Below are 12602 nucleotides of genomic sequence, written 5' to 3' on the forward strand. Positions count from 1 at the left end.
CAAGTGATCAAGAAGGCCAATGGAATGTTGTCTTTTATTGCTAGGGGGATGGAATATAAAAACAGGGAGGTATTGCTGCAGTTGTACAAGGTATTGGTGAGACCGCACCTGGAATACTGCATACAGTTTTGGTGTCCATACTTAAGAAAAGACATACTTGCTCTCGAGTCTGTACAAAGAAAGTTCACTCGGTTAATCCCGGGGATGAGGGGGTGGTCATATGAGGAGAGGTTGAGTAGATTGGGACTCTACTCATTGGAGTTCAGAAGAATGAGAGGCGATCTTATTGAAACATATAAGATTGTGAAGGGGCTTGATCGGGTGGATGCGGTGAGGATGTTCCCAATGAAGGGTGAAACTAGAACTAGGGGGCATAATCTTAAAATAAGGGGCTGCTCTTTCAAAGCTGAGATGAGGAGAAACTTCTTCACTCAGAGGGTGGTAGGTTTGTGGAATTTGCTGCCCCAGAAAGCTGTGGAAGCTACATCATTAAATAAATTTAAAACAGAAATAGATAGTTTCCTAGAAGTAAAGGGAATTAAGGGTTACGGGGAGCGGGCAGGAAATTGGACATGAGTCTAGGTTCGGAATGGTCATGGCCCTGTGGGTAGTGGAGTGGGCCCAGGGGCCGTGTAGCCTGGTTCTGCTCCTACTGTGTTCTAATTCTGTGTTAGATTTCAGGAGATGATTTTATTCCTGTTCCTGGCTGGGGTGGAGATCGCCTTTACAGAAGGTAAGTACTGTAGAAAATATAGGGACAGAGTGATCTCCTGGAAGAATTTCGATCGCCTAGATGGGTCGGAGAGGAATTTCCCAGATTTTTTTCTCCCAAATTGGCCATTGGGTCTTTATCTGGTTTTTCGCCTCTCCCGGGAGATCACATGGGTTCGGGTGGATGCAGAGTGATAGAAGATTTGAGGATAGGATCAGATCAGCCATGATCTTATTGAATGGTGGAGCAGGCTCGAGGGGCCGATTGGCCTACTCCTGCTCCTATTTCTTATGTTCTTATCCCTGTGCCACCTGAAGAATCCACACAGTCCTCATCAAAAGCAATAAAATCAGTGTGCACACATACATACACCCCTTGAGAGAGCCCCAGGTGGGCAGAGGAAACGCTTCAAGGACACCCTCAAAGCCTCCTTGAAAAAGTGCAACATCCCCACCGACACCTGGGAATCCCTGGCCCAAGACCGCACAAAAAGTGGAGAAGCATCCGGGAAGGCGCCGAACACCTCGAGTCTCTTCGCCGGGAGCAAGCGGAAGCCAAGCGGAAGGAGCGCACGTCAACCCAAGCACCCCACCCACCCGCCCCCTTCAACCACCGTCTGCCCCACCTGTGACAGAGACTGTAGGTCCCGCACTGGACTCATCAGTCACCTGAGAACTCATTTTTAATGTGGAAGCAAGTCACCCTCGGTTCCGAGGGACTGCCTAAGAAGACACCCCTTGTAGTCATCTGCAACAAGCTTCAGATTAATAAAAGGCAGCAATACCCAATTTTAAAATGCAATTTACAGTTTAATAAACATCGATGTTGCCTTTTTAATTACATATATATATATATAAGTTATACAAGAAGGCAACAGTATTTATTTTCTGCGCTTAAAACAATGCAGCTTAGCTGCTGTAACAAATAAAGTACATTTTTTTTTGTGTAAGAGTCCCATGTATATTGCACATTGCAACAATGCATATTCCTTTATTTAAAAAAAAAGATTCCATATACATATATTCAGGTCACCAATTCATGGCACAGTTTTCAGACACCACACAACATCCCATGGCCGTTTTGAGAGAGTCTGGCAAAAAAAAATAAAAGATCAGTTTCCAAACTGGGGTTGGAGAGGCAAGCCATTAATAGCAAACCATTTTATCCTACAAACCGAGTCACTGATACATAATTAAGACTCCTGGTGACATGTACGCCAACACTCACCGCACACTTCACATTTCGCACATTTGTTTTATTTTGAAAAATAAAAAAACATTCTAACACGAGTACTTCAATATTAGCCAAGTTGCAGCATAACGCCAAGGCACTCCTTCAAATTTGATGAAACCGTGATTCTTTTTTTATGGCACGAGCTGATCATCAACTAACGTCGACACCCCAGCCACCTCCCCTCCCCAGTACACGTCGTGGTCATCAGCTGAATTGGCAGTGGAACCACTCAGTTCAAAGAGCAAAGACAAAAGTTGTTCCAAACATCCGCACAGTCGCCCCAAAAAAACATTCTCCACGAGAAAAAGCATCATTGAATGCTCGTGAGGTGCGCAGCGGGGAAGCCAAGCCAACAACCTGGAATGATTACAGCGCAACAGTCCCGGAGCACTAAAGACTGTGTTCGGGAATACCCTGGGTCGATGGCACCTTTGTGGTGAAGAGCGCTGAGCTCCGACAGCCTCAAAAAAAAAGCGTTGCAGGCGATCTTTCAAATCTTCAAGTCCTAAACGGGACTTTCTTTGCCAGGTTAAGTATCTGACGCACCAGTACTGTACACAGTCAAATTCCCTTGGGAATAAGTTTACAGTTCCTTAGAAGCTTGCTGCAACAATTCAGCGGGATTAATGGTTTAAAAATAACATCCCCTACAATTTGTGTCACTGTATTTTAAAAATATATATATATAGAATGTTCACAACATATTATGCCGAAGAGTTTCAGGCAACCGCCCTGGTTGTCCAAAACAGTCTAGTATCAATAGTTTTTGAACAGTTCTTGTGCCTTGCTGTGCAAGGATTTGAGCTGCATTCCGTGGTATTCCGAGAGGGGAAAAAAAAGAAGCTTCTGACAAGGGGATATGAAGAAACTGCTCAATTCTAACAAGCTATTTACAGTGTGTGCAGTTTCTGGGGATTAATTTAGTCTGTAGGCAGAGGACAAGAGCCTCGCTCTAGGATATGCTCGAGCCTTTGAAATGGCACATAGTGTAATTCGAAATACAGTACAGTCTGAAAGTATTGTGGCTGGTCAGTTGGGGGAAAAAATATCTGTAGTTCATTCTGAGCAGTTATGCTTTACAGTACAAACATTTATCACGGTGTGACCACAACAGTCCTTGCAAACTTCATTAAGGTTCGAGTTATATTGCAGGACTGGTCATCGCAGAATGCAAAAACAGCAGGCTCCAAGTCCCCGGTTATACTGCCTGGCTGCACCCTGCTCACCAGGAGGGAGATTTGCACACACTGCACAGAGCACTGTCCCTGGCCCTGCTCCCACCTCACTTATATAAAAAAATGTTTTGCAATTGCAGGTGGGAACTGGGAACATTTACTTTTTCAAAACATTTTAAAAAAGGGACTGGGTGCATCACGTTTACTCAGGATATCTAGCACTTTTTAAAGCTGGCTTGAAACCGCACCCGGTGAAGTATCGAGGCCAAGCCGGCCTTCACAAGAGTCTCTCACATTGCTGCATTCCAACGTCAGGTCCAACCATCTCCCCGACACCCCCCACCCCTCCCCACCGCCTCGAGTTATACTTGCACTTTCACACCAGCGCTCAGCAAACACTGCAGCGCATCGATGCGAAAGAGGCAATGTGACTGCCGCCCTTTGCAAACCGTCCTCGCTCAAAACCATCTATTCTTCAGACAAAAGCCAAATGAAGCCAATGGAAAAGGGAAGGATTTCAATCAAATCGTCGTGGGAAAGTATGCTGCACCAATTACATCACTGTCAACAGTGTTCTAGAACTGGGGAGATTTAAAAATAAAGTGTGTGTTGGGCTTATACTCGTTGGAGTTTAGAAGAATGAGAGGGGATCTCATTGAAACTTATAAAATTCTAACAGGACTAGATGCAGGAAGGATGTTCCCGATGGTGGGGGAGTCCAGAACCAGGGGTCACAGTCTAAGGATAAGGGGTAAGCCATTTAGGACTGAGATGAGGAGGAATTTCTTCACCCAGAGAGTGGTGAACCTGTGGAATTCTCTACCACAGAAGGCAGTAGAGGCCAATTCATTAGATATATTCAAGGAGTTAGATATATTTCTTAAGGCTAAGGGGATCAAGGGATATGGGGAGAAGGCAGGGACAGGGTACTGAATTTGGATGATCAGCCATGATCTCATTGAATGGCGGAGCAGGCTCGAGGGGCCGAATGACCTACTCCTGCTCCTATCTTCTATGTTTCTATGAAAAGTGTGTATGCTGGAAACAGAAATGAAAACGGGAAATTCTAGAAATACACAGGCCTGTCAGCAACTGAAAGAGAAAAGACAGGTTAATGTTTCAAGTGAAAGCCCAGGACCTGGGTTGGGTGCGTGGGTGGCGAACCGCTCGGAGTTCCTGGTCCCCACTGCAAACCCTGAAGCAAGCGTGTGGATATTGGGTAACAAGATTGGCCTCGGCTGTGACGAGTGCTCTGTTGAGCGGCCCGTCTCCGCTGGCTTGTTAAGGTTCGTGCACAAATAACGGTCAGCTGGAAGGCAGTAGACAAACCCTTTGAACTGTAGCAACAAGCCAGCGGGAGAGGCAGGAAAATTGGAAAAATAAATCATTTGGTGGAACAAAAGACATTTGATGATATTTATATGAATAATAGGCAAGTGTGAGCATAAATAAATCTGTCTGTTGATGGTGCTTAAAGACAGTTTCTGCACTAGGTGGCGCTGTGGGTTAGACACTGGCTTTTCACCTCTGGGCCCAGGATGAAAGTATTCTTTGTCTTTAAGGCTATGAAATGTGTTTGGCAATTTTAATCTAGTTCCTAATGAGCAGGGACCTACAGCACATACCTATTGCTAATTTGGCAATCCAAGAGGTCCAAAGATAGTTAGCGTGCAAAATGGAAAAGAAATGCCATACTGGTGTAGTTGGGTATGATCTTCTGAAGGTGGAAGAGGACAGAGTAGAGGGAGTTTTGCAGTGCGCTATACCTGACCTGAAGTCTCTGATGCTGACACGGTGTGCCTGAAATAGGTTTACTTCTCAGCACTAACATCCCTCACCTCGAGGAACAAAGAAAGACAATTCCTGCATGAAACCCTGAAAGGGGCTCGAATTAAAAGGGAGGAGCAAGGGGCTTGCTCTAAAGTGAATCACCAGCAGTAACACAGCACAAAGAAATACGACTGCATGTGACAACCTGCGTATAGAGGATGACTTTACAATCTTTAAGAGTACACACAGTAGTGATTAACCATCTTATTACAAAAAACCCAACCATTTATATTTCTGCTGATCACATAACATTACCGTAAGACAAGGTCCATATGCTTGTCACATAACGTTACCATAAGACAAGCTCCATCTGCTTTTGTTACAATGACCATTAAATGTGGTAGGAATAATTTACATTTAAGTTAGCAAACGATGATTATAATAAGGTAGGAATAATTTACATTTAAGTTAGCAAACGATGATTATAATAAAAAGGTCACTGTATTGGGCAGCTGTCCATAATAGCTGCAAATAGTGAGCTGCAGAAGCAATTACATTCCGGGATGGCAAAGTGGGCAAGAACACTGTCTGATGTAGTATTGAGCCACACAAACCAAAAGGTCCCACTACCTGGTCTGTACTGGGTTGGCTGATCGCAACTGAGCAGTACAATTGGTCCTAGGACCCCTTGCATGGGGAGAGAGGGGAACAATATCAAAGCAGGGTGCTTGATCCTGATTGCTGTCAGTAACTGCTGTAAAGTGTGGACATGCAGTAGACTGCGCCCATCGAGAACGCTCTCCACATTTCTGTAGATCTTCCTCCTACGCTCACTAAGCTCGTATAACCTGGGCAAAGAATTTGGGCAAGCTTGCTGAGGAACTGGACCCCAAGTGGGAGTCAGCAGTTTCAGAAGAGGGGGGAGGGAAAGAGAACAAAAACATTGCACCAAGTACAATTGTGCCGACTTAAAATTCAACAAATCAATCTGGTTAAAAGACAAGGCCCACTCGATTCACTTAAACAGGAAGCCAAGCTGCGAAAAATGAAGAAAAATGTTTTCGACTGCACCGATAAATTCGAAGTTCAGATCTGCTTCAGCTGGGTGCACTCTGACTGATCAGAATCAAAACCGAAACTCGAGGAAATTCAAAAACAAAGACTGCAGATGAAAAATCTTGTTTCATTTTGCCCTGATAAAGCACAGATTTGCTCCCAGGTAATTCCACCTGATTTTTTTATTGGCCTGAATTCTGGGTGGTGGCAGAAATTAAACCCAAAATCAGAAGGCATATGCACGCACATGTTCAGAATAGGGCTAAACCTTGAGGGAAATCATGCCCAAGTGTGACGTGCACTTCCAGCTGGGGTTTACAGGACCGTGGCCAAGAGCAGGAGCCCCGGCTGATTTTAACACTCCTCTCGCATGGCGAGCCCGAATAAATGGAGGTCTCCACTGCTGCCCTTTGCCTTAGATTAGCCAGTTTTCCCACAAACTCGGGATCAGACCTAGGACTTCCCTGGACTCTGTAGCTCAGCACCACACCACACAATCCATTAAGCTTGTCACATCATTGGGAAGTACTCTCTCTCTCTCTCCCCCCACCCCTCCCCCCAAATTAATATTTTGTTTTCGACCCTTTGTTCAGTTTCCCCTGTATCTCACACCATTACAAGTTGGGCAGTGACTTGGTTCCAAGTCTTTTCATACGTAGTGCTCTGTTAACAGTCACTAGTTGGCACACAACGGGTTGCTGGCAAAATATACCCCCCCTTAGATTTTCATCTCAACTTTGACACGCCGATGCAAAACCCGCTGCACTCTGTAAAGCTGGCAGGTTATGCATTTGAAAGTATTTAACTCCGAATAAGGACAGTCACCAGTAAAAAGTTTTACGATGTTACCACAAAGAAACAGTTAGCATCCTCTCGATCGGTGCTGTGCTTGAAGCTAGCTGCCAGCTGAAATAGGACATGTCTATAGTTACCCTCTGCCCCTCCAACCCCCGTTTACTGCTTCGAGCGGAATAATAGGGAAGGGTTTAAAAAAAAAAAACACCTACAGGAAACTCTTGTTTAAACGGCACCTAAATATCTGGAATTCTCTAATAACCGGCAAAATTCTCACTCTGAAAACTACAGTATACAGTCGTTTAGAAGTTTTGTTTTACTGTTAAGTAATTAAAGAGTTATGGATTACCCTCAACTGGCATTGCTGTACTTAATCAAGCACCTTCCACCATCCATTTAACACAACATTCTGTAGGTGAGTACCCAATTATACTGCACATTTCTTGATTTTTTAAAATTTTTGTTTGTTAAAAATAGCCTCGGTAGATATACCTCTCCGTTATCCGGAATTTTTAATCAACCGGCAACATCCCGGTCCCATCGGTGCCGGATACGAAAGAGTTTCCTGTAATTACCATCACTTCCAAACACTGAAATTGGTTTACATTTCGAGACATGCTGGTCTGGGATCCAACTGCAGACCAAAAGTGTTCATATTAAAAGGAAAATGTCTTGGGATTTGCTCAATACTGTACTACCTCACTCTGCCACTAGATCCTGGCGGCACCCAAGCCCTCGACCAGCAGAAACGCAGTACTGCAACACTGAATGGTGCACACCTATTCCACTGGGTCTATGGAGTGCACAAATCGTTCTACGGTTATAAATCCACTACTGATTAAAAATCGAGACACACAATGAAAACGATTTTGAATACCAAAGGCCTCCTCCAACATCGAACGGGCATTATTGAAGGGTCAGGGGGCTTTGAAAACAAACATTTCCTCCCCGGATTAGGGATTAGGATGCCACGTGAACACTATATCCTAAACAAGGACCACGTTATTTGCTGGGGTTAGTGCAGCCGGTTAAAATTCCCTGGCCCACTGAGGTTTAAATTGGAAAAATACATCTCCAGTTCAGATTGAAATTGATTCACGTTAATAACTTTTCAGTTTAATACTGGACTTAACATCTTAAAAAGATACTGCACATAGGCATTCAAAATCTTTTCTTTTACATTTCACGGAGTGATTACTATTAGAATTACTACTTCGGAATGCTTACGGAAAAGGAATAAGGCTTTAATTCAATCACTGTGAGAAATGTTTGTGGTGGGAGGGGAGAAGGGGGCAGTGATAACCTTCAAGTGGCCAACAGAGTATTACTGGTAGCGAAAGAAACAGTAAAAGACCAACTGACCAGGACACACTAGAGATGAATGCGGATTAAAGAACGTACGTTTTCCATTTACTAGAACATAAATATATATTTTACACACATACACAGGTCTCAAAAGAGAACCTTCACACTTGGTTAGGTACAAAGATCAGATAATAGGGGCTTAGGTTGGAAGGGTCACTGTTGGCACTTTTATTCAATCGACCAGACATATATCTGGCAATGTTGCATCAACTTTGGCCACCGGAGCTATTTGGTTTGGCGGCTAGGATACCTTAAAGTTCTCCCCTGCCCTCTCCCCACCGGTTAACTGTATTGGCTGTGGAAAAATACTTGGCATTGAAGATATTGTCCTCTGACCCAAAGCTAGAGTCAACTCGACAGCATCAGTACTGGCAACTGTATTCCCATAGGGTGGTGCAGCTGGATGGTGGCATCCCTACTATTTTGACAACTTGCTGATGACACGGATCAGGGCTGCGTTCTCGTCCTTTAGTCTCTGATTGTCGGCTTTTAAATCTGTTAAAATCTGTGGCGGCAAAAAAAAAGAGAAAAGAGATTTATGTGACACAACAGGCAACACAAAGACTTGCATTTATACAACACCTTTTGACATGAATCGGTCATTCATGAAAGAAAGACTTGTGAAGTGATGCTGAGCAGCCTGCGGGTGGCGCTGTCCAGGGAGAGTCTAAATACTCGGGCACGGGCCCAGCTTGCACAGGGACATTCTTAACAGGAACTAGTGAAGGACACAACATGTTGTAAAACAGTTGATTAAAGCTTTGTTTAACACTTAGACCAAGTGCCTAGTAGTTTTCTTACATCACCTTTCATGACCACCGGACGTCCCAAAGCGCTTTACAGCCAATGAAGTGCTCTTCTGAAGTGTAGTCATTGTTGTAAAGTAGGAAATGCAGCAGCCAATTTGCGCACAGCAAGCTCCCACAAACAGCAATGTGATAATGACCAGATAATCTGTTTTTAGTGATGTTGATTGAGGGATAAATATTGGCCCCAGGACACCGGGGATAACTCCCCCGCTCTTCTTCGAAATAGTGCCTCGTGATCTTTTACGTCCCCGAGAGAGCAGACGAAGTCTCGGTTTAACGTCTCATCTGAAAGACGGCACCTACAACAGTGCAGCACTCCCTCAGTACTGCACTGGAGTGTCAGCCTAGATTATGTGCTCAAGTCCCTGGAGTGGGGACTTGAACCCACAAACTTCTGGCTCAGAGGCGAGAGTGCTGCCCACTGAGCCACGGCTGACAGAGACACGATATCAGTGGAACTTTATTCTACAATCCTATACCAACGTAAAAATGAACATGGAGGACACTGTCCTTTTAAGGGCCAACAGTCTTGCTGCAGATATATAGCATGACCTACCCTCTAGAGGGTATTGTTCTGGGAGTGAACCCCAGTTCCTCTGAAAGGAAGCTGCAGCAAAGACAGAGCAAGTCAATGAGTGGGGAAAACAGCAGGCGCTTATATGTCAAACAGAGAGTCATGGGGCAGGTATGGAGCAAACTTTCTGTATGAAGCATCAGGTTCAACAGCCTAAAAGTCTCCATGGAAAGATGAAAATGGACTCTTAAAAATAAAAGCACCAACATTTATGATGAGTCTATTGATTTAGGAACATAGGAACAGGAGGAGGCCATTCAGCCCCTCGAGCCTGTTCCGCCATTCATTGAGATCATGGCTGATCTGTGACCTAACTCCATATACCCGCCTTTGCCCCATATCCCTCAATACCTTTGGTTAACAAAAAGCTATAAATCTCTGATTTATAATTAACAATTGATCTAGCATCAATTGCCGTTTGCAGAAGAGAGTTCCAAACTTCTACCACCCTGTGTGTGTAGAAGTGTTTCCTAACTTCACTCCTGAAAGGTCTGGCTCTAATTTTTAGACTCTGCCCCCTAGTCCTAGACTCCCCAACCAGCGGAAATAGTTTCTCTCTATCTACTCTATCTGTTCCCCTTAATATCCTGAAAACTTCGACCAGATCACCCCTTAACCGTCTAAATTCCAGGGAATACAACCCTAATTTGTGTAATCTCTCCTCGTAGGGAAAGGAGGCGTATGCTTAAAAAAAAGCTGCATTAATACAAGAGGAAATTATGAGGGGCCCGGATAGAGTGGATAGGGAGGACCTATTTCCCCTAGCAGAGAGGTCAATAACCAGGGGACATAGATTTAAAGTAATTGGTCGGAGGTTTAGAGGGGATTGGAGGAGAACTTTTTTCACCCAGAGGGTGGTGGGGGTCTGGAACTCACTGCCTGAAAGGGTGGTGGAGGCAGAAACCCTCATCACATTTAAAAAGTACTTGGATAGGCACTTGGAAGTGCCGTAACCTACGGGGCTACGGACCAAGAGCTGGAAAGAGGGATTAGGCTGGATGGCTCTTTTTCAGCCGGCACGGACACGATGGGCCGAATGGCCTCCTCCTGTGCAGTGAATTTCTACGGTTCTACAAATATTCCAAGTGTGAAATTACATTGAACAAAACAGAAGCATTTGAAGGCGCGCACACAAATGTGAGACGAGTGCTCGAGGACTGCACTTGGACACAAGGTCGACGGTTTGTGCACCGTTATCCTTCACTGCACTCAAACAAGGCATTTGGTCGCTTGTAAGGTGCCGGGACAAAGACTGAACAGGATAAGCTGATCCTATGATGACACCTGCTCTCTTCAATTCCTTTTATATAAAAAAAAAATCATTCTTCTGATATGGGCATCGCTGGCATTTATTGCCCATCCCTAGTTACCCTTGAGCAGGTGCTGTGGGCCTGCTGTAATATTGCATAATATATATTGTATTTTTGATGATTCAGTCTTCATCTTTTTAGCCAATTACCTTTAGCTTCTCCTCCAGTTCGGCTGTCTTTCTTTCAAATGTCCTTCGTTCCTGTTTGTAAAGAAACAGACAGACATTAAACACTTAGACGATACAGTATGGCACATTATCACATTATCCCCTGCCCCCCCCAGCCAAGGCAAATAATGAGAACCAAATAAAAAGGCTGGTCGCAATCCAAATTTCCACTTCCTATTCCTGATCTTTCATAGGATGATGCAGCGCAGGAGGCCGCCATTCGGCCCATCGTGCCTGTGCTATCTCTTTGAAAGAGCTATCACAATTAGTCCCACTCCCCTGCTCTTGCCCCATAGCCCTGCAAATTTCTCCCCTTCAAGTATTTATCCAATTTACCGTTGACAGTTACTATTGAAACTGCTTCCACCACTTTTATTTCCCCCCCATCTCCCTCCAAATCCCCAAAAAGAACTACCAGTTCAGAGTTCTGAGATTTAACAGCGCTACCTGTGAAGAAGATTATCCCAGATAGAAGATGGCTACTTACTGAGGGGGGGGGGCAACCATAATTCTCACGCAGAACTGGTTTCTTGTCAAAATATCAGGCGGCAAAACCACTGTCTATCCTTGCGGAAATTGTACCCAAGAGTCAGCATCTCACTGAACGAGCTGCAGTGAAGTAACTCTGCTTTCCCGATTAACCCTTAGTCTCCGTCAGCTGGGTTTTATACATTCATCGAGTCATAACGGCACAGCAGGAGGCCATTCGGCCCATCGAGTCCGTGCCGGCTCTCTGTAGAGCAATCCAGTCAGTCCCATTCCCCCGCTCTATCCCCGTAGCCCTGTAAGTTTATTTCCCTCAACTGCCTATCCAGTCTCCCCTTGAAAACACTGAGTGTCTCCGCTTCCACCACTTCCGTCGGCAGCGAGTTCCAGGTCCTCACCACTCGCTGCGTAAAAAAGCTTTTCCTCACACCCCCCCCCCCCCCCCGTATCTCTTGCCCAAAACCTTAAATCTGTGTCCCCCTAGTCCTTGTACCATCAACCAGTGGGTGTTATATGTTTTATATTTTACATTCATCGGTTGTTATATGTTTTATGTTGTACGGTTATAGACTGCTTGGTGCAAGTGTGGCGTCCCCATTATCTTCCAAAGACGGTTTTGCTGTACTCTGGGTGGGAAAAGGTTAAATGAATTGCTGTAGTAGAATTTATGTGGCAAGTTCAATCTCGGGACTTACGAATCTCTCCAGCTCCAACTGTGCCGGCCTATCTTCATGCCGCTCTTGTCTCTAAAAACGGGGACACAGTAAACAATGTGAAAAGGTCAGGAATGAAAAACAAATGCCTGTTTCTAGCGCCTCATCACATCTCAAGATGCACTGAAGTGTTGCATGTGCAATGAATCACTTTACGAAGTCACTATTTAAAAAAATTCATTCACAGGATCTGAGTGTCACTGGCAAGGCCAGCATTTATTGCCCATCCCTAACTGCCCTTGAGAAGGTGGTGGTGAGCCGCCTTCTTGAACCGCTGCAGTCCGTGTGGTGAAGGTACTCCCACAGTGCTGTTCGGGAGGGAGTTCCCTGATTTTGACCCAGCGACGATGAAGGATCGGCCGATATATTTCCAAGTCAGGATGGTGTGTGTGACTTGGAGGGGAACTTGGAGGTGGTGGTGTTCTCATGTGCCTGCT

At 44.9% G+C, this 12602-nt stretch overlaps 1 protein-coding gene across 1 annotated transcript in view; it reads right to left on the reverse strand.

Moving 5' to 3' along the window:
• Positions 1 to 1500: 1500 nt before the first annotated feature.
• LOC147099542 (protein phosphatase 1 regulatory subunit 12C-like) overlaps positions 1501 to 12602 on the reverse strand; it is a 94173-nt gene continuing 83071 nt past the window's right edge. The window contains exons 20-22 of the mRNA XM_085969779.1: positions 12148 to 12198; positions 10949 to 10999; positions 1501 to 8611 (exon numbers count right to left, since the gene is read on the reverse strand). Coding sequence (XP_085825905.1) covers positions 8525 to 8611; positions 10949 to 10999; positions 12148 to 12198 — 189 coding nt within the window. The 3' untranslated portion in view covers positions 1501 to 8524. The remainder of the gene's footprint in view (positions 8612 to 10948; positions 11000 to 12147; positions 12199 to 12602) is intronic.

The sequence above is a fragment of the Somniosus microcephalus genome, chromosome 28 (genome assembly GCF_052327205.1).
Source record: "Somniosus microcephalus isolate GS21.2 chromosome 28, FLI_Smic_1.0, whole genome shotgun sequence".
In the NCBI taxonomy this organism is placed as follows: domain Eukaryota; kingdom Metazoa; phylum Chordata; class Chondrichthyes; order Squaliformes; family Somniosidae; genus Somniosus; species Somniosus microcephalus.